Below are 26,377 nucleotides of genomic sequence, written 5' to 3'. Positions count from 1 at the left end.
TTTAAAATTTGGACTTGAACGTTTTACACTTTTATTTTTTTATTTTTTATCTTTTTCCTTTTGATAAAAAAAAACAACCCCTACTAAATATTTTCGGTTAATCGGTCTATAAAATATTAAAATTATCATCATTTTTATTCATCATCGTTATTCAAGTATATTCATCAGTATTAAATAATAATAAATAAATAGTAATAATAATAAATAGTAAAAATAAATAGTAATAATAAATAAACAGTAATAAATAAATTTAAAAAATTATTTAAACGTTTGACGTTAACAAAAAATTCCTTGTATTAATACATGATCGCAAACGTTAGTGGCATTCGACGTGTACTTGGTACCGAATATACTTGGTTTGCGAAAAAACTTTACTTTCTAATTCTCCAAAACGCATTTATTACTATGGTTGGAAAAATCCGGGTTTTTGAGCAAAAACCCAACCCAACTGGGTGTATTTGGGTAGGTTTTTAGATTTTTGCTAAAGTTTGTAGAAATCTTTAGTAACAAAGTTTTAATGTATATTTATTAAAAAGTGATTAATTTATATTTATCTAAAAGCTAATTTTCATTTTTTACAGGTACATCGTCTTACACAATAGCTTAATCAGATTGTATTTTTTTCTAATACAAAGCTATTTTGAAATCATTTTAAAATTTTAGTTATATATAAAATATAAGTAGAGTATATTCTTAAACATAACAAAGTACCATTCAGGGGAAAAAATAAGGCCAGTTTGTAAAATAAAGAAACGATATAAAGTGATCAACCAAGTAGAGTTGATTATGAAAAAGAGAGCAAAATTAAAAAAATAAATATAGTTAAGATCCATTTGGATAAATGCAAAAAAAAAAAGAAAAAAAGGAAAGGTTAATAATTCCGCTGAATTATTTAGCGATATATCAGATTTAGAGTCGAGGCCATCGACACATGCATCATCAAAAAAGTCCAACCAGAAGAAAAAATAGTAGCAAGATTTATAAGTGATTCTTCTTATTTGTCAATTGTTCACTCAACTGCATTTACGGTGCAATGGCAACCATTCATTTCTAAATTTAAAACTTTATAACAAACTTTTATTAAATTTTTAACTACAAGTTATCAGAAGGATGAACTGAACTTGTAAGTTGCCAGAATTTGAAAATTACAAAAAATAGCATGTGATAAAATCAAAGTAAATATAGTAAATATATACGTGTAAAAATTTCGTTTAAGTTTACTACTCTTACAACTTACTCATTTACTTAGAAACAAAAATAGATTGAAGTCACAAAGAAGATGAGTAATGGTTGAATGAAGTCTATCTTGAGTTTTTTGCGTGGCTACTATGCATTTAAACTAAAATATGGTAATTGTTTACCATCAAATTTATCCAATGATTTTGTAAAACGCTCAAAATCAGCAACAAATTGGTGGATAATTATAGGAATGTAGGAATCTAATTATTCTAAATTTTTTGCAAATTTTGCAAGATTTTTACTGTACGTTTTACGGTAGTTGTCCAGCAAGTTCTGGATCCATTGAAGGATTTTTCTCATCTTTTTGCAATATTTGGAGCAAAATTAGGAATCGTTTAGAAAGAGAAAAAGATGAAATGCTGGTAAAAATTTACAGACATTTAAGATCAAGGTGCATTATTGCTAATTACTAAATTGTTAGATGACTTTGTTTTAAACTTTAAATTTTGAATATTACTGCTCCAAGTAAAATAAAAGTCTCATTTATTAGGTCACTAAACTCGTTATTTTAATATCATTAGAACAATATATGAGCATCAAATCTTGAGTGTTAATGGAAATTAGTTTATGAATGAAAAAATTATATATGTATATATATACATATATATATATATATATATATATATATATATATATATATATATATATATATATATATATATATATATATATATATATATATACAATTTCAGGCCAAAAACCTATTGAGTTGGGTATTTAATTGGTTTTGTTATTAGGTTTTGGGTGGGTTTTTTGTTTGGGTTTTTGTGTGCCAACCCTGATTATTGCTAAATGCAGCAAACTTTAGACTAGAAATCAATTTTTTTAGTTTTTTAAAACTTAGAAAAGATAGATTATGATTTTCGTAAAAAGTACAAGAGTTTGGTTACTAAACTCTTACACTCTCACTTTTTAAATGTAAAATAAGGTAAAAATTTCTAAACTGGTAAAAAAATCATTATCACATAATTATAGAAACTATGTATTTTATTTTAATTAAATATATATTTTTAAATATATATGAAAAATAATATTTTGAAATAACTACAGTTAAAAAGACAAATCGTTGTTACAACCCTCTCTTAACCTTTTAATTCCAATACACAAGAAGCTGTTGTCGATTTAGATTGCTGCACAAAAAACTGTCCAGAGAGTTGAGGGCAGTACCAAGGACGTGTACATCAAACTCGGAAACTCTTGTCTACAACGCGAACGCTCTACCACTATGCTACTACCGCATATAATTATTATCGCATATAATTTCTAACACTACTACTACTCCTACTACTACTACTACTACTACTACTACTACTACTACTACTACTACTACTACTACTACTACTACTACTACTACTACTTTTACGACTACTACTACTACTACTACTACTACTACTACTACTACTACTACTACTACTACTACTACTACTGTATATAATTACTGTTAAGTGGTTTTAAAACAACTTCCAAAAGGTCTTTAATGCGACATTTTTTATATATGTAATGTTTTTTTTTTGAAAATATTTTAGAATTATACTACTTTAATTTAATAGGTACGTGCGATAACAATTGTTATTCAAAAAGATCATCAAATTGAATTGAGTTGAAAAAAATCATCAAATTAAATTAACCATTTTTTAAAATATTTTAAAAATTATTTTATGTTTTATATATAGAAAACTTTGTGTACCCCGTTTTCACTTCAATTGCGTGAAAACGAGGTACACAAAGACTACACTTTAAATGGTATTTCCTTATTTTATGAATTGATAATATATATTTTTTAACATGAAATTTCATGTTAAAAAATATATATTATCAATTGCATATATTATCAATTGCATATATTACTAATTGCATATATTATTAATTGCATATATTATCAATTGCATATATCATCAATTGCTAATATTATCAATTGCATATATCATCAATTGCATATATTATCAATTGCATATATCATCAATTGCATATACTATCAATTGCATATATTATCAATTGCACATATTATCAATTGCATATATTATCAATTGCATAAATTATCAGTTGCAAATGCGATTGCATTTGGATTTTGTTTTTTAAATTGATGTTGTGTTTTACTTTCTGTTGTAAATATACAAATGAATATAAAATTTTATTCAAAAATTTAATGTTAAACGATGTTGTAAGAATTTATAATATAATAAAAAGATAACTGTATGTTTTTTATTCAATTTTTTTTTATTTACTCTGATCTAATGTATAAAAAATGCTCTCAAAGTTTATTGATTTTTTTTTTCTTTTCGTCTTTGTATGCGAAGCCATCTAATTTGAAAAATGATATACTAAAGTACAATTGGTATAATCAAATAAGCACAATTTATATCCGTCTTGTAAAATACAAAACTAAAGATTAAACAAAAATTCACTAATAGTAGCTTTTGAGTAACCATGGATAACTCAATGGATAATGGATAACTTAAAGCTATTATCCCAATGGATAACTTAAAGCTATTGACATTTTTGCTTCGTTGAAAGTAACAGCTGCATTCCAAGCATTTATCAAATAGAGCATATTAAACCGTGCAAAGTTTGTCGAGAATGAATTCAGCGAGTGAAATTGAAAAATGGTCTAATGCAGTCAATCTTTATGATAATGGCGAAATAGAAGAGGCCATAGAATGCTTCAAAACAATTCTCCAAAACTCTAAAATTAGTTTTAATATAAGTTGCAGTTATCTTGCTCTTGGGAATGTCCAATTAGCAGTAAAGGTATTACTAACATACAATATTGAATGCTTTACAATATCTATTATAAATTTGTAACTTACACAATATAATATTGTTAAGTAACACTGAACGTACAAAATTATTAAGTACGATTATTAAAATATTAAATGTTTGTATATATAACGTATGTAGGTATATATAATATATATAAGTATGTTCGTTTGTATGTATGTCTTTATTAGAGTAAATTCAAGTAAATATGTTTATGAAAGTAAAAATTTAGAAGTTTATAATAACAATGTTTTGACTAGTAAATTTCTTTTACTTTTTTTTGTTATTTTCATTTAATTATACCTCCAAGTAAATTAATTGTACTATAAGAAAATAAAAAGTTTTAAAAATAACGGTGGAGACTACTTGTACACCGCTAAATGTTGTTTTGAGTCAGAATGTGAAAATAAGTAGAAATTTGTGCACATAAAACAGATAAACTCAAGAACTTTGGGTACTCAAAAGCCTCAGTTACCCGAAATCTCTGCTAAATTCGTTACATAGCTTCATTCGAAAAAACAAGATTTAAATTTTTTTATTAAAAATAATATTGTATTAAAATTATGAATTTTAACAAATTTTACAAAGGTGCAGCAAAGCGCAGCATTACATCAAAGTGCACTGAAGTGCAGTAGCATTTTACATTTTAGCATTGCAGACTTAAAAATGAGCTCTTTAATCCATAAATCTTTTTATTGTCATCAAATTTATGCTAAAAATAACATAAAACAACTATTTTCCATACATGTATGTAACCAGTATACATATCTATATCTCGCAGTTTGAAAATAGGCATGTTTTATTAATATATATGCAGAAAATTATTTTGCAAAAAACATATATGACTTCATTTAATTGAACTAAAAAGAGCTTTGAACAACAAAACTATTGTCAAATATCTTGACTTTGGTTTTAAATGAAATAAATAAAAATTGTGTTTTAAAAAAAACTTTTTGGATTTTTTTTTTATACAATATTTAAGACTTTATTAAAGTCTCTTTTTGAACATCTTTAAGACTTGCTCAGTCGGTTAAAATGCTAAGTCGATTTGCCTCAAATTGTTTTAAGCAAAATTAAAAAACCTCCTTGATTTGGACATTATTATAGATTTACAAATTGAGAACTTTTACTTGTTTAAGAGGTCAAAACGGATCTGGTTGAGACAAGATCAAAAGCAAGGTTAAATTACAGTCCTCTGTATCCAATAAAATATTTATTTTATTGAATGCAGGGGACTCTATGTATTACTAAAAAAAGATTTCTGCAAACACAGACTTTATTTACATAAATGGAAAATAAGAACCAAAATCAGGATACCATAAAATAAAAATATCTTCAAAAACTCAAAATAATGACCTAAAGTTAAAATAATAGTGACTAATTTTCCACAAATAGATTTTTAGTGGAAGTTTTTTTGCTTAAAGTAAAATTACGCTTCTAATGATAATAAACTACGAGTTTTTACCAGGTGCAGACCTTCTACAAGTTTTGATCAGGTGCAGACTTTTTCTGACTTGATTTGCATGATTAAAAGCCAGGAAAGAAGATTTCATGTAAAAGGAGTTGTAAAGAAACATAGATAGTTGATTTTTTATTTTATAAGTTTTGACAAAATGGGTGAGAGTTAAGCGGTAACTGGTAATTTTTTCAAAATAATTTGTGGCATAACCTAAAAGCTTAGCCTAATCTAACTAAGCCAAAGCTTTTTGACATAATCCATCATCATACCTACACACTAAAAAAAAAAGGCAGAAATTTCTACCTTAGAGTAAGTTATGTGATATACCCTTAGTAAGGTATAGCTTTCTAATTATTAAGATAGAAAATTATACTAAAAACAATGGTTTGTCATACAGTTTTCTGACCTACAGGGTATAATATTCTACCTTAAAAGGTTTGCAGAAATTAAATTAAATTGTTTGCAGAAATCCTCTTTTTGTAATACTTAGAATTTATTTTATTTAGTTTGTTGAATCTAGGGGTCTGGTACCAAATTTAACAACGATTTGTTTGTATTGTTGCATTTAAAGATTGATTTTGTTTTATATATATACAAAGGGGAGACCGGGGGTAGTTGGCTTGGTTAAAGTGTAGTCTCAAAGAGTATAATTTGGGTAACTTATAAAATTTGCATTCATAAACAAAAAAAAATTCTTGGGGCCCTTTCCGGGCCCTCAAAATAAAATTGCGCCAAAACACCCCACCACGGGGTATATATATATATATATATATATATATATATATATATATATATATATATATATATATATATATATATATATATATATATATATATATATATATATATATATATATATATATATATATCCCACCACGGGGAAAGTTGGCGCAAACTATAAAAATGATTATTAATGTACTATTAAGAGCAAAAATAATAAAAATATTTTTACTATTAATTTTGGCAACAAATTAAAGCCAAAAATTTAATATTACTTTTAGCTGGTACCAAATATTAGTACGTAAACAGCCAAAACAGTAGCCCTCTTTTTATCTGTGAATAAAAAAACCTAAAAAAAATTTTTTCATTTTTTTGTAAGAATAAATTTTTTCAATATTGTTAAAAATTAAAAAAAAATTAATTTTAATAAAAATATATATATTTTTCAACTGTAAATGCTATGAGCCAACTTACCCTGTGAAAATTTTGAAAACTTACCCCGAAATCCTTTTTTTTAATAAACAGTCTATAGCTCCTAAAAAACAGCAGCTTTGAAAAAAGTCTGACTGGATATATTAAACCAATTGTGACTGGAACTTTTACAATATTTTTTTTTTTCATACGACTAACTATTTTCTTTGTAAAATAAAAAGGAAGCGATGTTCCAAAAGTTACGTTTTACGTATCCTGACAATACTATAATGAATGATGAAATGGTCAATTAGGAAGTTTCTGTGTAATTTTTGTCACTTTCTGATGAAAGGCTCTGAAGATAAACGCAGTTCGTCAACTTACCCCTGTGGCCAACTAGCTCCAGTCTCTCCTATATATATATGTATATATATATATATATATATATATATATATATATATATATATATATATATATATATATATATATATATATATATATATATATATATATATATATATATATATATATATATATATATATATATAATGCCTAAAAAATAATAAGGACAAAACAAAAAAACCGTATGTCAAACTTAAATCTTTTTGTACGAAAATATTGCTCATTTATAAACACGCTAGTAGTAACGCGCAAAAGATTTCTTTTAAAGAAATCTTTTTTCAGAAGATTTCTTCTAAAGAAATGTTCTTAAAGATTAAATCTTTAATGTTCAACAAAAAGATGGTAAAACATTTATAATCGGTAAAGAAACCATGAACGTTATTCTTGTCATTGTGGGCGAAAAAGGAAAAAATATATATTTATTCTAATTTTGAAAGGTTTGAACTGGTTCAGAGCTAAAACGTTTTGGAGCAAAAAATCAGTGTTTATTCTATTCGCAGAAGATATCATACAAACAAGTAAAGAAAAGATGATTGGCCATCTAGTATTGGACGTAGTATAGATACATCGATTTAGTTGCCTGTGAAACTGTGTATTATTCTAAATTATGTAAACTATTTTCAACAAATGGACAGTATGTTAATTTGATAAACAAAAAAAAATTTTTACAAGACGCTTGGTATATTAAATTGAAGTGTAACATTTTTATATTATTTTTCAGTAAACTTTTAGTTTCATAGTATTATCTTTCAGCGTTCAATAACTATGACCATATAAAATTTGTAATCCCCTCAAATTGAGGAGGTTTTAAACTTTAAATGGTCATAACTTTTGAACGCTGAGAGATAGAGCTATGAAACTTAAAATTTATCGATGTCTAGTTGAGAATAGTACAAAAATATTTTATCAACTTGTTGCCGTCAAGTTTGGGCTGGAAGGAATGGGGTAGGGGATTAAATTTTAGGGCTTTTTTGTTCCCAGCCACCAATCATCGCAATTTTTTGCAAAGCATCATTATTTGATATAAGTATAAACATATAAATTTTTGTAGTTTGCAAGTTAGCGATATCAAATACCAAAAAATGCTGGATCCGTTACTGTTGCAAACCTACACAAGTTTTAACTACAATTATTCGGTCTAAAAAACTTTAAGAACCATTTTTTCAAAATAGGAAATTTAAAAATGTTTGCTTTGGATAAGGTACTTGAAATACTATAAATAAGGATTTAAAGATTAAATTAAGTATATATCATTTTCAAGTGGTATTTTAAAAATAAATAATGCGTTTGAAACTGGATCAAATTAGACGAACAGTTTCATTTTCAAGGCAAAGGTATGTATCCTAATTTTCTAGAACCATTTCCAAAAAGTTAATTAGGCTTTTTCTCAAAAAGTTATATAACTCTTTATATATTAAATAAAAAATGTAAAGTATTTCTTTTAGAGTTTCCAAGAAACAATTAATTTGGATCCGTTTATGGCAATAGCTTATTACATGTTAGGCTTGACAAACTGCCTTGATCAGGAGTAAGTTCTTATTTTATACTAATGCAGTTGTGTTGAGTGGCAAATATTTATAACTTTTTATTCATATATATGTAGCTACCTTAGCGCGTTTGAAAACTTTCAAAAAGCTATTGACTTGTTAAGAGGAAACCGTATGTTAGACTATCGCCAACTTGGATTAAATTTTCAACTTTACCAATGCGAGGTTTATATATTATTATTTTTTTCAACTTTAAATAACTAAATTAATAAGTTAGTAGCACTTTTTGTTTTTAACATATTCTATACTTTTTGTTTTACAGTTGAAACCTATGGTTGAGTTTCTTTCTAAATAACTATAAGATAAAAGATTATAACTATCTTAAAACTTATGAAGACAAATAGAATCAGTAAAAAACAGATATGATTTAAGAAGAAAATATTTAACAAACTAGATTAAAATTAATAAATTTAATGAAAATTAATTAACACTTTGGAGAAAATAAATTGTTTTAGCCATTGTTATCAGTATTAGTCTTTGTTATCCATAATTTTAAGATAAAGAATTTAAACGATAATAAATAAAACAAATAATGCATATGTAATAAAAGTATATATAACAAAAACCTTATTTTTACGGTTTAAATGCTCTACAGAAAAAAATTTTTAACTTTAATCTTTTCTCTCGACGTAGTTTTTTAACAATTAATGCTGTTTATGTAAAGTTATGTTTGTTATTTATTGTTTGTTTCTCAGCGTACATTCTTCAGCGTACGTTCCTCAGCCTACGTTATTTTTAGTTGTACAACTAGATTCAATATAGACTATTATATTGATTAGCTTATCTTTCTATAGATACTGACTAACCAGGCTTATACCTATTACCGCAGGAAGAACTACAGGAAAGCAAAAGTAATGCTGCTTCTAGCAATAAACTGCAAAGTGGAAAAAAGACATGAAAATATTGTTGATTTTCTTGATAATATACAGGTATTAATTACCAATTTGTTTATTAAGGGTATTACTTACAATGTCCCCAGCGAGAAATTAGCTGGCAATATTAGAGCAAATAAGTCAGCAGTATAGCAAAGAAGATAGCTTAGTTCAGCAAACAAAGACTTAGTGACAACTCATAACAATCAAGTTTTAACTTAATATAAGATTACGTAGGTATATGATAATATAGATATATGTATCGAAAAGTGAATCCAAATCCAAACAAACCGGGTAACCCCTCTTACAAAAAAAAAAGAAAAAAACTCTTTTTGATTATCACTCTTAAGATCTTGGCGCCATATTGATTTTTTTATTTGTAACTTTTGTCCAATTCAACAAAATTAAAAAAAAAATCAAATCAAAAAATCTAATTCATAAAAAAAAATCACATAATCAAAAAAATCTCACTTTGTATTATTTTTATTTTCACAGATTTATTTACACTACATTAGTCCTTCTGTTTTTACTTTGCATATCACAAAAACCAGCATTTAAAAACTCATGCAAAAACAAACATCAGTTTGTATTAGGATAAGTTTTTTTTTTCGGAGTTAGACGTGGGCAGGGTGTGCCATGGCACAGAACCCCACTATATTAGAGGCCCAATAATATTTGTTGCCTGTGTAGCTCGACAACTATTTCGTTCTGTTTCACCTTATACTTTGAGCAGGCAACCATAAAACACTTTTTTGTTTACTGAAAATTTTTAAAATTTTTCTTCCATCGAAATAGGCTAACTGAAGTACAGTAATTTCGAATTCCAAAAAAATGTACAATCACACCCCAGAACCTCTATATACCAGAGAGAACTTTACTTTCACATGGTCACCAGTATAAATCCGGTCATGCAAAAAAAACAAACACGTTAATTATCATAACTCAAAAACCTGAATAGTTTTACGGCCTGAAATAAAAGTTTATAACTTAAACCTTTAATTTAGTTTTTTGAAAAAAATAGAAATTCCAGTGAAAAATATTGAAGGACTTATAACGATAAAAATCAAAGAACAAAAAAATATATATTCTTAAAGAAACTGAAAATAGTATAAGAAACCAATAAACAATTTTAAAACTATTTTAAGCTCAAGTCTGAAAATTATCACGGAGATATACTCGAAAGCAAAACCAACATCAACAAATCAAAAATCTCAACTTTAACAATTTTAAAGAGTTTATTAACTTACGAAAGGAAAGCTTTCAAGTAACCTCACATAAATAAACCATAAGATTAATGATGAAATTAATACTTTAAAAAAAAAAAGATTTGGAAAACAGATCACTCCGTAAACAGCCTAAGAATCGACGAACCTCAAATAGTTTATAAAGTATTTCAATGGACCTTTCCCATAAATCGGCAAAAACGCAATGCATTGTGGTAGTTGTATTCATTTAAATCAAAACAAATGTCGAAAAGCCTAATAAATTTTAACAGTGATGTTCAATTGTGTGAAAACAGTGAGATTGAACTTTGTGAAAACAGTGAAATTGAACTTTATGAAAACAGTGAAGATGATAGTGAAATTACTGAAGGTGAACTCACTTTTAACGGAGAAGTTGAACTTTGCGAAAACAGTGAACCACTCTTTTCACAAAGTTTAACTTCACTCTTTTCACAGAATTCGATCTCACTGAGAGAAGTTGAACACAGTGAAGTTGACTTCAGTTCAACAAGTGGTGGATGTACTTGTTGTGTACCAAATTGTTTTAATAATTCTAAGCGTAATAAAAACTTATCATTTTATGTTATACCCAAGGAAAAAGTGTTAAGAAAGTTATGGTTAGCCAAAATTAGCAGAAAAGACTTTAGTCCTTCTTCTTCACACAGAGTTTGTTCAGCACACTTTCAAAGGAACAAAAAAACTTATATGAATAATGTTCCAACAATTATTCCAAAAACAGTTAAGCTAACTGCTCGTGTACCAAGGAAAACCAAAAATAGCCTTGGTTTAATACATAAAACAATACAAATACCTTATAGTGAAGAACTATCGACACCTGTTTTAAGCTACGAAGAAGCATTAAAACAAGAAAATAAAATTCTTAAAGATCAAATTGAGGACATTATAAAAGAAAAACAAGCGTTAGAAAACACTCAAAAAGAAGCTATATGTAAGCTCAATGAAAAAATAATTCTATCACAATTTACAGTTGAAAGGTTTAAACATAACAAAGAACATTTCAAATTTTACACAGGTTTTGAAAATTTTGAACTATTTAAAGTAGTCATGAAGTTTTTAGAACCAGAAATATATTCACTAAATTATTGGGGTTCAATGTCTACTGTTGCTGATGATTTAAGTGAAAATTCTTCATCTAAAACAAGAGGAAGATCACGTATATTAAACGTTGAAGAGGAATTTTTCATGGTGCTAATTCGACTACGTTGCGCCTTTCCTATAGAAGATTTAGCAATACGGTTTAATATTTCATCAAGCACTACCAGTAGGATATTAATTACTTGGTATGATTTTTTGCACATAAAATTTAGATCAATTCCAATATGGCCAACAAAAAAACTAGTTAATGAAACAATGCCTAGCTGCTTTAAAGATGTATACCCTAATACTCGTGTAATTATAGACTGTACAGAAATATTTACTGTGATGCCAACTAGCTATCGCACTCAATCAGCTATGTTTTCAAAATATAAACATCATCACACAGCAAAGGGTTTGATTGGTATTGCACCAAGTGGTGCCATTACATTTGTATCTGATTTATATGCTGGAAGATCAAGTGATAAACAGATAACAAATCACTGTGGCATACTAAAATTATTAGAAAAAGGTGATAGCCTGATGGCTGATAGAGGTTTCGATATCGTAAATGACTTACCAAAAGGAATTAGTCTCAACATACCACCATTTCTTGAAGGCGATTTTCAACTTACATTGGAAAAAGAATTAGAAACAAGACGAATTGCATCTGTGCGAATTCATGTCGAACGTGCAATTGCAAGAATCAAAAACTACAGAATATTACAAAACACATTTCCACTTTCAATGGCTGCTGACATGAACAAAATATGGGTCATAGTTTGTTATTTAGTTACTTTTCTGCCACCTCTAATAAAAACTGATAGTAAATAATGTAACCAGACAAAAAAAGAAACATTTTATAAATATTCTGTAAACGTTTATTTTACTTTAAATATTTCTGATGACATAAATTTGAAATAAAAATCTGTTAACTCTGGAAAAATAATTGTATTCCATAATTCCGCATCATACTCTATTGTTTCGATGTGCAATGATTTTTCTGTGTATACAATAAAATCAATTGTTTTAGTTTCTGTTAGTGCCATAACGCCTTGACACTGATAGTAATAAGGATGGTTTATTTTTAATTTTGGAGCACCATCATTAAATTTCAAATAAAAGTTTTTATCTTGACACGCTTCTTTAATTGTTAAATGTTTTTTTGAAGAAGGACATTTCACTTCAAGTACTTTTTCAGCGCTAACTACTCCATCAGGGCTACAACCCAACCAAGGGCATTTTGGGTTTATAAAAAAACCACATCGAGTAACACTTGACTTCGTTATGTTTTCATATAGTTTTATTGCTATATCTTCATTAACCTTTCCCCACATACAGTTTTCTCCTGCTTTGATATTTTTTGTTTGTAAACATTTTTTTAAAATTGATGTAGGGTAAATTTTTTCCACCTATTTATTACAGTACCAAAATTTGAAGCTGTCAATCGTTTGCATCTTTCTTGATACCATAATGTACTTTCAGATTGTTTAACTGTATTGACTTCAATATTTTTAGCTTCCTCAATATCAACAATTAAATGTAATTCTACAAATGCTTTTTGTTCAGTAGACAAACAACTTAAATCAATCACCTTTTTTAAATTGTCAAATAGAGTAATAATAATCAATCGGTCATCTTTTTTACTAAAAGGTTCTGCAATATCATTGTCTATAAATGTTGACAGAGATGAATTAAAAAAGGAACATGCCTGAAAGTTATTATCACGAATTATTGAAGATATATATGTCCCCTGGCAGAGATTTTCTAAACCTTTACAAAGAGTTTGAAGTTGTAAAGTTGAGGTTTCGTAACAATTTGGTAATGAATGGTATGTACGTGTTCCTGAAACTAAAGGTCTTTTTCGAGTACTATTTTTGTCTTTAAAAGCGTCAGCTTTTTCAAAATTTAAGTTTGAAAACAAAATTGCTTCAGAGTTGGATGATTCACCTGGTACATGCCATATCTGTAAAACATCAGTACATGTTTCTGTTTCTGGGACCACTTTAATGTCCAACTCTTTATAATCAACTAGTTGATATAATGATGCAGCAACATGCTTACAACAGCCCCCCGCACCAGCTTTACAATGGCATTTCGAATAAAGTATTTCACCAGTAGATTGGCACAAGTGTATAAAAACTTCGTATTGTTTACGTTTCATAGAAGCAGCAACATTAGACTTAACAATAAACAAATTTATGGATGCTGTTACATTCGCTTTAACACATACATTTTTGACATGTGCTTATCAGAGTCTTGTTTTCCAGCCTGCTGGAAAGCCGCATCTGTTATCCCTATCTTCAAAAATTCTGGGGAGCGATCTGATTCGTCTAACTACCGTCCCATAAGTCTTCTTCCTATCATAAGCAAGGTTTTTGAATCTTTAATTAACAAACACTTAATTTCTCATCTTGAATCTAATAACTTACTTTCTGACCATCAATATGGATTTCGATCTTCTCGTTCTACAGCTGATTTGCTAACAGTAATAACTGACAGGTTTTATCGTGCATTAGATGAAGGTGGAGAGGTTAAGGCTATCGCTCTTGACATTTCAAAAGCGTTTGATAAAGTTTGGCATGCTGGTCTTCTCCATAAGCTTTCTTCTTATGGTGTATCCGGCAACATCTTTAAGATCATTGAATCCTTCCTTTCCAATCGTAGCATAAAAGTTGTCCTCGATGGACAACACTCTTCTTCTTATTCTGTAACTTCAGGGGTTCCTTAAGGTTCTATCCTTGGCCCTATACTCTTTTTAATTTACATTAACGATCTTCCAGATATTCTCACATCTAAGGTGGCATTGTTTGCTGATGATACTACCATTTATTCTTGTCGTGATAAGAAACCAACACCCTCTGATTGCCTGGAGGGGGCATTTGAGCTTGAAAAGGATCTCACTTCTGCTACAGCATGGGGCTCACAGTGGCTGGTGAACTTTAATTCAGTTAAAACTCAATTTTTTTCAGCCAATCGTTATCGCAATAATTTAGATCTTCCTATATTTATGAACGGTGATGTACTCGATGAGTCACCTACTCTTCATCTTCTAGGATTAACTCTTACTTCCAATCTTTCTTGGAAACCATATATCAAATCGGTTGCAAAATTAGCATCTGCTAAGGTTGCATCTCTTTATCGAGCTCGCCACTTTCTTACTCTGGATTCTATTCTCTACCTCTATAAATCTCAAATCCGGCCTTGTATGGAATACTGTTGCCATATCTGGGGCGGATCTTCTAATGATGCCCTTTCTCTTTTAGACAAGGTGCAAAAACGCATTGTAAACATAGTTGGACCTGCTCTTGCAGCCAACCTTCAACCATTATCACATCGTCGTAATGTTGCTTCTCTTTCTCTTTTCTACAAATACTATAATGGGCACTGCTCGAAAGAGCTAGCGTCTCTTGTGCCATCTACTAAAATTCATTCTCGTGTTACTCGTCATTCAATTAAGTGTCATCCTTTTTCTGTGACTGTTCCTAAGTGCTCCAAAAACGCTTATTCGTCTAGTTTTTTTCCTCGAACATCAGCTCTTTGGAATTCGCTTCCTTCATCTTGCTTTCCTGATTCATATAATTTGCAATCTTTTAAATCGTCCGTCAATCGTTATCTTGCTCTACAATCTTCATCTTTTCTCTTACAGTAACTTCCAACTTTAATTAGTGGCTGCTTGCAGCCTTGTTGGAAGCGAAGATGTTTAAAAAAAAAAAAAAAAAAAAAAAAAAAAAGTGAAATGTCTCTTGACCAAGTTGATATACTCTTGTTTATAGATTCTTCTTCGTCAACAGCAATAAGCTCATCATGCTTAAGTTCCCGAAACATAGCTTTAGATGCCTGGCAAGAGTTCTGAAAAGAACTAGCATCAATTTTATTTTCTAAATTAGCATTAAAAGAACTAATCATTATAATAGTATTTAATTCCTAATACTTTAATCGGATTGTTTTGATTTAAATGAATACAACTACCACAATGCATTGCGCAGTTGCCGATTTATGGGAAAGGTCCATTAGGATATGCGGATGATGTACTCAAAAGAGACCGAGTATGCGGACAATATTGCACTCAAAAGAGACCAAGCTGGACAAGTAAAAGCGTATAAGCCGCGGACTATAATTCTCAAATTTAAAAAAAAACAAAATATTTCACAGGTCAACAAAATAAATTTTTTTTTCTGGTGCCGAGCAAACAATTTGTTTTTTGTATAGCATTTCTCATTTTGATTTCAATTATGTAACTCTTTTTTTACCATCAGGTCAAGTGGTAAAGATATTTAGGTTCAAATTTTAAGTATTTAGGGTAAAGTCCCTAATATTGTCGAAAAAAAAGTTATTCAAAAGTATGTCAACCTGGGTCTCAAAAGAAGCGTATTTTCATAGAGATTTTAGAAAACATAAATATTTTTCCTTGAAATTTATTGACAAAAAAATTATGTGAAAAAATGCTCAAGACTTTTAAAAAAAAAGTCAACAGAATGTTATTCACCAAAAATATACAAAATACTTATTTTTATTACAAGTGAATAACATTTTTAAAATCTCTATGAAAATACGCTTCTTTTGAGACCCAGATTGACATACTTTTGAATAACTTTTTTTTCGACAATATTAGGGTTTTTACCCTAAATACTTAAGATTTAAAACTTGACCTGATGGTAAAAAAAGAGTTGCATATTTGAAATCAAAATGAGAAATGCTATACTAAAAACAAATTGTTTGCTCGGCACCAGAAAAAAAAAATCTTTTTGTTGACTTTTTGTGTTATCTTTAGCAAAAAAACTTAAGACGCTAATATACAACTTTTTAACGGATTAGATATTAACTTGCATATACTTTGATATTGAAACATTTAAATTGCCAGTTAAAATAGATGTAAAAAAATTTCATCGTGGTACACATCAATATCAGAAGTTTAAATGAAAATAGACAGACTAAACTTTCTTTTACTGCAACTTTTTTTAACATGATTTGCCTTACAGTATCATGGTGTGACGACGAATCTCAAAAAAATCAAATTTTTTTATTCCGAATTATAAAATTATTTCATTTGAGAAAAAAACGTTCAAAAAAAATAGAGAAGATCTCTTCGTCTCTAATTCAGCCAGTTTTAGTAGGAATGCCAGTAAGATCCTAACAATTGAGATGACAATTAAAATTACAAAAAATACTTTTAAGTTTCTACTTGTTATAGACCACCTGATGGCGATGTTATTCAATTTTCTTTCTATTTGCAATGAATCTTTACCAAAAATAATGGCGAACAAAAAAGATTTTTCTGCATTAGTGACCTTTGTATAGACAGTTTAAAATACAACGAACACTCTTATACTAAAATCGTTTTTGATAAAATGTTTTAACACGTTATTTTTCCGATCATTGGTCAACCAACTCGTGTTACAACAACTTCCATTAGTGCTATAGATATATTTTAACAAACTCCTTTCTAGATAAGTCTTTAAAAACAGGAGTAATTAAAAACGATATATCGGATCACTTTCCAATTTTTCCAATGTTGAAGATGCAAGTATACTAAAATCAAATCATTGAAACGAAAAATCAATGAACATTCTATGTTTAAATTTATAGAATCTTTATCAACAATAAATTGGATAAATATATACGAAGAATATTTAAAATTTTCGTTTATTACAACCAAAATAAGTAAATTTGAAAAAAAGAAAAATACAACTTATACATCAAATATTTAAAAGAATAAGAAAGAAAGAAAATCTTTATGATTATAAATAAAAAATAACCTGCTTGAAAAAATAAAAACAAATCTAAAAAAAATAATTTTTTTTCCAAACAATAAAAATAATGGGAACATAAAGAAAAGGTATAAGCCATTAAAGAAATTATTGGTAAAAATAAAATAACTTCAGTCATTTTACCCTCCAGAATAATAGAAAACGATATTGAATACAAATATAAAAAAAATATATTAGAAATATTCAATCATTTAAGAATTTTAAGTGAAAATTAGTACGGGTTTTAAACGTAACATTCAACGGAACATGCTACCCAAGATCTCGACAATAAAATCACCATTTCCTTCAATGATGAAAAGTTTGTTATAGAAGTCTATATTGATCTGACTAAAGTGTTCGAAACAGACCAAAGGATAGAACATATCACGGTCCTTAACTGTATAGCAAATTAATTCTAAAACATTTCTCAAAATCTCTTCTGAAATAAATTCATTAAAAATAAAAATATAAATTCCCAAAAAATATTTTTTACCATACAAGCAATTTTATTGCAGTTTTCTGATATCTTATGATAAATCAAAAATATGCCAAACAAAAATCCAAAACCTTATCATACAGGCAAGTATAGATATGCATATACATGCTATGTTTGCATTATGCATTATACACGACTAAAAATATTGAAAAGTATAAGTCATTAATAAAATAGTTATCTCATTAAATTAGTAAAAAAAAATCGGGATCCTCGATGACAAGAATTCACCCATTTTTCTGCAAGTATCACAAGACTACATAACTTAAGGTTTTTTTCCACTCTTACCGTGTTTTCTTAACATATAAAAACAAAACGTTTCACTTGTTTTATTACTTTGTGTATTAAATATATTTTAATAATATTTAAATATATCTTAATAATATTTTAGTATATCTAAATAATGTTTCAATATATCTTAATAATATTTTAATATAATACTATAATTATATTTGATATATTTTGAATGTATTCATGATAAAAGTAGTTTATATTGCTAACACTTGTAAAAACTTTTTTAAATCTAAAAACATATTGAAAAAAAAAAATGATCAAAACTTGTATACAAAACGAAGCGAAAATACTTTATTGCTTACATTCGTCATTAAAAATACATCCAGCTCTTTTCATTTAAGTTAGGAATTAATCACTTAATTTACTGTAGGCTTTTCGACTTGAGTTTAGTAGATTAGAGGGTCTAGACCAGGAAAATAATAAAGAACCTGAAATTATAAATCTCAATAAAACTCTTTCAATATATAAAATAAATTATAATCTAGATTACTGAAATCTTTAAGAAACCTTATGAACAGGATATAAAAATAACAGTTAACTGAAAAAATGTTGCAGCAGGACTAAGTAGAAAGAACCAGGGCCGAAAAAGACCTTAGCGAGAGAAGAAAAAACTTTATGGTATCAATAAATAATTGAATTTAAATGAAATTAAAAATCAACCATTATCTTTTTTGAAGTTACCAGGTTGGTTGAACATCCTTTTGAAGCATTTGCATTAACTTCAATTCGAAACTTCGAAAGTTTTGTTATTGTTATAAAAAATGCCACTGAAAATTAAAAATCCTGGCAAAATTAAAACCATGGAGGCAAGTTTTTCAATAAAAATAAAAACTGAAGATGCTTTGGAGGCCTGTAGCTGCATCAGATCTTTAGAGTTTTTCTTACATTTAGAATACAATGGGAGGGAGGGGGACGCAGCTGCGTTCCCCCCTCCCTCCTACTCGCGCCAGATTTACATACTTTTTTTACTATTAGAAAGATAATTTAACCTGCTAAATATTGGTTAAGAAAAAATAATATTTTTTTGATATTTTTGAGAGAATATTATCTTAAGTTTAGCTGTAGATAGAAAGCGAGCTGCTCAAACTGACCCAACGAGTTAAGTAGAGCAACAGCTGCTCTACTTAACTCGTTGGGAGAAAGCTTCTGTTAACCAAAACAAGTTAAAAAAAACTCACAGTTACTGTAAAGAGAAACTTGAGCAATAGATAAATGAATATGCATGATATGGAATTGGAATAAATATTCAATAAAACTATCGTTAACGGTAAGCATGTCTATAATTTCGAACTTTTTATTTTGTACACTTTAATTAAGTAAGTGAAAGAACTTGAACTTTGAGCCCCAATTTAAAAATCACTTACTTTAAATATATATAAATATATATATATATATATATATATATATATATATATATATATATATATATATATTTGTATATATATATATATATATTTGTATATATATATATATATATATATATATATATATATATATATATATATATATGTATATATATATACATATATATATATATATATATATATATATATATATATATATATATATATATATATATATATATATATATATATATATATATATATTAAATCACAAAACTCTTTTTTTATTAAAGTTTTTTCTTTCTGTTTGATTCAGTTTTGATTCAGTTGTTCAGCTTTATTTTTTTTTTCCAGTCTGCTAAACTTACCCCTACTAGACAAGGTGACACATTAGTTAGGTTTTAAAGAGCACAGTAAGGCTTAGTAAAATAATAATCAAAAGAACTAAAAAATTCGTAAAACTATGACAATTGTAAAAACTTATAAGCTCGAACAAAATCATTTTTTATATTACTTCAGTGTTTCAAAACACTCTTGACACTTTGATGATCCCTACTTTTGTTCTCAATACTTATGTAATTTTAAACATAATTATTTCTTGTTCATGTTGTTATGTTTCTATATGTACACCATGAATTAGCTCATTTCAAAAGTATTTTTTCTTATATAAACATTCAATTTAAGAATATTCGATATAAGCAAATAAAATTGAACAATAATTTTAGTCGTCACCACAGACCGCAAAACTCAGCAAAAATTGCTTATAAAAATAAATAACTGTTAGTAAGTGGAAATTAATCTCAGACTTAATTTGGACAACTGAGAGTTACTCCAGTTACTTTAATCTCTGCTTATAGTTTATATGCCCAAATAGAGTTTTGGCAACACTGATGATGGGAGCGCTGCTAAAATGGCATATTCTTCTGTTGTACCTTTGCTGATATAGCAGGAGTATTGGTAGATATGTTTATCAGATAAAGAAAAATTCCTAATAATATGCTTTAGTTAAGTATTGCTCCAGCTTTTATAAACAAAAACTGGTATGTGATTCCCCAAACTATCGATAAGCTTTTGAAACACGGGGAGCATAAATCTGAGGTATAACAATTGACTATTGGTTTCTACTTTAAGGAGTTACAAGAAGCTCTGACAAAAAGAATTTGCAAAGTTATAATAACTTTGCTGGTTCGATTCTTGTCTGATTTGATTCTTGGTGTTGTTACACAGCCAAGAATCAAATCAGCCAAGCATCTAGAGTCCCTTACTACCTAACATTAGTTTTAAAAAACGTAAATCTGAAGAACTACTTGCCCCTGAAGATCTTTTTTCATAATGTAATAGTGAAATAAAGCTATATTTGCTAATAATAATAATTTATTGTTGTTGTTTTTGGTCATAAAAAGGTTTGATAAGACAATACGGTATTTTCGTTTTTGAATTTAACTTTTATATTCGAATTACTATGTGTGTGCGTTTTGGTTTTAAAAAGACAATTTTTTAAATTAGTTTTTAAGCGAAATGAATAGGGCCGGCGCGAATAGGTGTTGCGTGGGGGGAGGGCAGGTGTTGGTGGAGCCATTACAATTTGTCCGACTAAAAAATAAAAAAAATGGTCCTCGTTTTTTGAAATTTGCCAACTTAATGAACAAAAAAATCATTGATGGGAGGAGGGGAGTGTCAAACACACACCCCTACCGTATCGGCCTTAAAAATGACAATTCGGTTATTCTCGCGCAAACTTGTCAAAGGTGTCAAATGTAAGACAGAATATAATTGGGTTCGCAATGGAAACTAAAATTTTATAGGAAAAGGTGATTTTAAGAAAAAAATATTGACTGAAAATAATATTGAAAAAACGTTAATATAGATTGAAAGTAATTGAACATATCATAAATAGTCGTCAGATATCTGATTGGATGGAAAAAATTTAACCTTTTTTGAAGTAAAACGCACGGATGCAGTTGTTTACGTTTCGAACTCTACAGTCGAATGTTAAACCCAGTGGAAACAACCTGTTCCAAATAAACAAAAAAATTTTTTGTATGAAAAGTGAAATTAAAACTTTCTGGAAGTGTGGAACCAAGTTACTAAGATTTGAAGAAAAGAGTTGTTAGGAGATATTTTTCAACTGCAAATTTAGTTAATTGTATAGTTAAGTCGTAACAAGTCATAGTTAAATTATATTACTTTTTATAGAAAGTTTGGTTATTTTAAATATAATGAAAAACTTTTGCTTCTGCGACACAATGGTATCATACAAGTGGCCGTCAAGTCATGTATCTACATGATTTGAAACGTAATTCTAAAACGTAATTCTAAGAAATAAATCATCTTCACGATATAGACAGTAATATACTAATTTTAAATGAAAAAATCATAAGTAGAACAGCGGTTCTATATAGTCAAACTTTCCTTGGATCAAGGATTGTTTCCTGATGTATTGAAACTAGCAAAAGTATTTCCAATTTATCAAAATAATGACCGTTCCAACGTTTCCAACTACAAGCCTATATCAGTGCTTTCTGTATTTTAAAAGATATTCGAACCGGTAATTTATAATAAAAACTTTGACCATTTTAAGAAAAACAACTTTTTTATCCAAAGCAATTTGGATTTCAGAAAAATCATTCAATTGAAACATGCTATTATTGAATTAGTGGATTAAATAAATAATGGCTTTAACGAAAATAATTTTACATTAGATATATTTATTGATCTAACAAAAACTTTTAACACCAATCTTTGAATTAAATAAGATAAATGATTGGTTTACAGCACATGAATTTCTATTAAACATTAAAAAATAAATTTTTACTAACAATTAGTTTTCATTTTTAAATATATAAATAACTTCACTCCAGCTAGTTTTATTTGTAAGTTTGAAAAAAATGAAAAGTATTACCAGAACAATCAAGCTTCTTTAAATTGCCAAAGTAAATTAATAAATATATAGAGTATTCATAGCATTTCGAAAACCTAAGAAATGGAATTTTTTTCAAAAAAAAAATGATTAAAAAATTTAATATGGTAAAATCATTAAATCAAGCAAAAAATCACATTTTCAATTCTGCAAATTAATAATTTAAATTAGTCAAGTATTTCTAACGTTTTACGTTTTATTTATTCTTAGTAGTAGTAATTACACACATGTTTTTTTTAGGTATAAGTTTATATATTTTAAATCTTTAAATATTTAAATTTGAAATTTTACATCTTAGATCATTATAACATTTTGAAGGTATTTATATGTATTACGGGGCTCTATGAAAGAATGAGCTGGTTTTGCATCACCCATATTTTCTTTGAGCCCCGGTCTGTTTTTTAAAATCGTTTAATTTAATAATATTATTAACGTGAAACTGTTACGTAACATATTTTATTAAACAGCATAATATATACTACTATAAAAAATAACAAAATGTAGATTATAGAATCGTTCAGTAAAAATTCAAAGAGATAGATATCCAGAAGAGAGTAATGAGATTTGTTATAAGTTGAAATGTAATTTCTACGTTAAGGAAATTAGGAAGGGGGAGGGTGAAAGGTATTTCTGATTAAACTATAAGTGACTTTAATTTAGCGCATGCAACAACTTGATTACATTCTAGCTTGTATAAAAATTGCTAGTATAATTAAAAAAAAAGAGCAAAAAAGTGCATTTAAAAAATTAATACAGCAAATATAACACATACGCTATGCAAAATGAATTGCCGAATTGTGTGCTAAACTGCTACGTTACTGTCCCAGAAAATGTTTTAAAACAAAAAAAAATTGAAATAGAAAATGTTAGTCGTAAGATAAAAACTAAATAAAGTGACAATATGAATCATTTACTAAACTAAAATATGAAAATAAATACTAAGGCTATAACAATAAGATATAACAGTTATAAAAAAACGCTTAAGATCGGATAAATTAGAGGTGTAATTTGTTGACGTTGTTATATAATCAATTACAACTAAGTAGTTTATATATGGTGAATCCTCATACACAGGAATGAATTGAAATAACGTTTTGGTGAGCTCGAAGCGTGCACTAACGTCATTTTTCAAGTGCAGGTGATAAAATCACCTTTCAAGTGACTTTATCACCTGCTTTCAAAAACTTTGGCAATAATAAACTTTAAAAGAATAGGAGATACCTTTCAGCTCTAAATTCAGTCAATTATATAGCTAATTAATAACAAGTAATAAAAATTTTATCATACTATCTTCTATTGTTTAATGTACTATCTTCTATTGTTTATTGTACTATCTTCTATTGTTTATTGTACTATCTTCTATTGTTTATTGTACTATCTACTATTTTAAACAAAATTTTTATTTTATTTTTATCTCTTTTAGACTGGAACTTCAATTAAATTATTTGTTCCATCACCAAAAGTAATATACAGACCTTCAAAATTATTTGCGGAGAACCTAAAAAAAAAAGACTTCTTAGGAAAATCGACGGTACAAATAAATATTTATTTGTAGAATAACAAATTTTTTATTATTTTGTTCCTTTAAATTGCATATTAAAAGATAATTGATAAATGATAATATTTATCTGTTAACAATGATTCATAAAACAGCTAAAAATTTGGCAATATAAGGGCCAAAAGTTAGTTATAATTTGATTTTGTAATTGTTAATTGATTAAAATATATATTAATTAGTTTATGTTTTATTAATTTTTTTAGGTTATTGCCACTGAAAACGAAGATAATATATATGTATGTTTTTCTGGACTTAAGGAAAAGTTCGTTTCACAGGTTTATTATATGTATTGTTATTTCATTTTATAATAGTCGTGTTGAATATTGTGAGAATAACTTTTACGGAAAAAACATATTTTTATGTATAACGGTAACTTCCCTTCTCTAAATAATATGCTTTTTAAAAAATATTATTTAACCTGTTAATACATATTATCTATTTCATTAATAGCAACAACCAATTGTTCCTAACCGAAAAACTATGCTCGAAGAAATAAGGCAGCCAGAACGAAAAAAATCCTTAAAACATATTGGAAAGCCTCCTAATAAACAACTTCCAATATTAAAAGCAAAACCTGTATTTGATATAAAATCTCAGACTCGTGCTGAAACTAATAAGGTTTTAACTGAATACACCTACATGTTACCTCCTAAATCTGTATACAATGTACCTAAATCAACAACAATTTCTGATTTTAAAAATAAAAATACTAATCACCATCAAAAGTCTTCAATGAGTGACCCAAAAGAAGGTATTTCTACAAAAACTAATATAGATCAATACACACCTTTGGAACTTCAAGAACCAACAAACACTTTCGACAATAATTATTTTATTTTACTTGATCAAAGTGCAACAATAAACAATGAATACAATAAACTAAATTTCCAAGGTAATGAAAAAGCAGATAATTTAGCAGCAAATCAAACTACACCTGTTATAAAAAACGGTGAAAAGTTGGCGTTAAAGTATAAGTTGATGGATAAAACATCCGGATTCAACTCCGTCAAAGTCACCGATGATGCTTTAAAATATTCTAAAAAAAATGTATTTTTTTATTTTAAAAGGTTTTATATATATATACATATATAAGTGTATATATATATATATATATATTATAGATATATATATATATATATATATATAAATATATATATACTTATATATCCTCTCTCCCGCCATCGCTCTCTCTCTCCCGCCCTCCCGCCCTCACTCTCACTCTCTCTCTCTCTCTCTCTCTCTCTCTCTCTCTATATATATATATATATATATAAATATATATATAAGTATATAACCTCTCACTCGCATTCTCTCTCCCTCTCCCTCCCTCCCTCCCTCCCTCCCTTTTAGAACAGTTATTGCTTATTTGGAGGTTTTGGCTTGAAAGGTTTAAAGTGCTTTCGAATGTTAGAAAATTTTTATAAACTGATTATTGTTGTATTAGTAAAAAAAAAAAATAAGTTGTTTACATAATGTAATTTATTTTTGGAAGAGTTATTGGGAGGAATGTGCTTTTCATTTCCAGCCTCGTTATTCACAAAAACTTTTCGCCTCATAAAATAACAGAATTCAATTATAATTTTCAGAATGACTCAGAGCCAAATAACTTGGAGTATTTTGACATTGAAGTTCAGTATACCTTTACAAAAAAAGTGCGAGTCAATCCTAAAATCTCATTGTATGATGTTGAAAACCTGATAAAATCTCAAACAATTCCAACGGAAATTGAACTATGGTAAAAAAATATAATTAAATTTATTAAATATACGTTTACAATTTTTTACTTCTGATATAATATTTTTTGTTAAATAATTCTAGTATATTTACTTTTTCTTTAAAGTTACAGTAGTGAGCTTGGTCGTCAACAAAAACTAAACGAAAAAAACCTACTCGAATATTTCCAAAACAGCTCAAAGAAAAAGCTATTCTGTTTTTCAGCTTAAAGGAGCATCAAAACAGGTTCAGAAGAAAGTAAAAGGCATTTTTATAAGAAAAAATCTCCATCTGCATCCCAATTAGCCAAAAAAAAGGTTAATTTGTTTCGTCCAACATGGTCAAGAGATCTTTTATATGTTTTTCAAACGGAGCTTTATAGTCATTAAAATCGATTTCACAACCAAAGCGACTCCGCCGACGTTGACATAAAGATAGAAACGCCTCCTAAAGGCGAAAAAAATAAACTTTACTTTTATATAAATAAAATTATTTTAATAGATAAAGATTTATTTAAGTTGTAAATTTAAGTTGTTACTTTAATATAATTTGAAGCATAAACGTATTTATTCTGTGACAA

The 26,377-nt window shown here is 27.7% G+C and overlaps 2 protein-coding genes across 4 annotated transcripts in view; one reads left to right on the top strand and one right to left on the bottom strand.

Moving 5' to 3' along the window:
- Positions 1–3,292: 3,292 nt before the first annotated feature.
- LOC105844647 (neutrophil cytosol factor 2) lies at positions 3,293–26,358 on the top strand. The gene is made up of 9 exons (XM_065791665.1): positions 3,293–3,987; positions 8,435–8,517; positions 8,593–8,701; positions 9,331–9,465; positions 23,950–24,057; positions 24,288–24,359; positions 24,535–25,131; positions 25,671–25,819; positions 25,925–26,358. Exons 1-9 carry the CDS (start codon positions 3,817–3,819, stop codon positions 26,025–26,027), a joined length of 1,527 nt encoding a protein of 508 aa, XP_065647737.1. The 5' UTR covers positions 3,293–3,816; the 3' UTR covers positions 26,028–26,358.
- The window catches only part of LOC100205039 (ankyrin repeat and EF-hand domain-containing protein 1), a 51,931-nt gene continuing 51,369 nt past the window's right edge, over positions 25,816–26,377 (bottom strand). For all 3 annotated transcript variants that reach the window (XR_010636822.1, XM_065791664.1, XM_065791663.1), the window contains exon 21: positions 25,816–26,244. Coding sequence is in view for 2 of the 3 variants with exons in the window: in XM_065791664.1 (XP_065647736.1) it covers positions 26,116–26,244 (129 nt within the window). In the remaining variant the exon portion in view is untranslated. The remainder of the gene's footprint in view (positions 26,245–26,377) is intronic.

Source organism: Hydra vulgaris, chromosome 02, assembly GCF_038396675.1.
Source record: "Hydra vulgaris chromosome 02, alternate assembly HydraT2T_AEP".
NCBI lineage: Eukaryota > Metazoa > Cnidaria > Hydrozoa > Anthoathecata > Hydridae > Hydra > Hydra vulgaris.
Note: the sequence above shows the minus strand (reverse complement) of the source record. Positions and strands in the feature narration are given on the sequence as shown.

Coding starts and splice junctions, on each gene's coding strand:
- LOC105844647 (XM_065791665.1), top strand. CDS start 3,817: ATGAATTCAGCGAGTGAAATTGAAAAATGGTCTAATGCAGTCAATCTT. Junction 3,988..8,434: donor ATGTCCAATTAGCAGTAAAG/GTATTACTAACA, acceptor TATTTCTTTTAG/AGTTTCCAAGAAACAATTAA. Junction 8,518..8,592: donor ACAAACTGCCTTGATCAGGA/GTAAGTTCTTAT, acceptor ATATATATGTAG/CTACCTTAGCGCGTTTGAAA.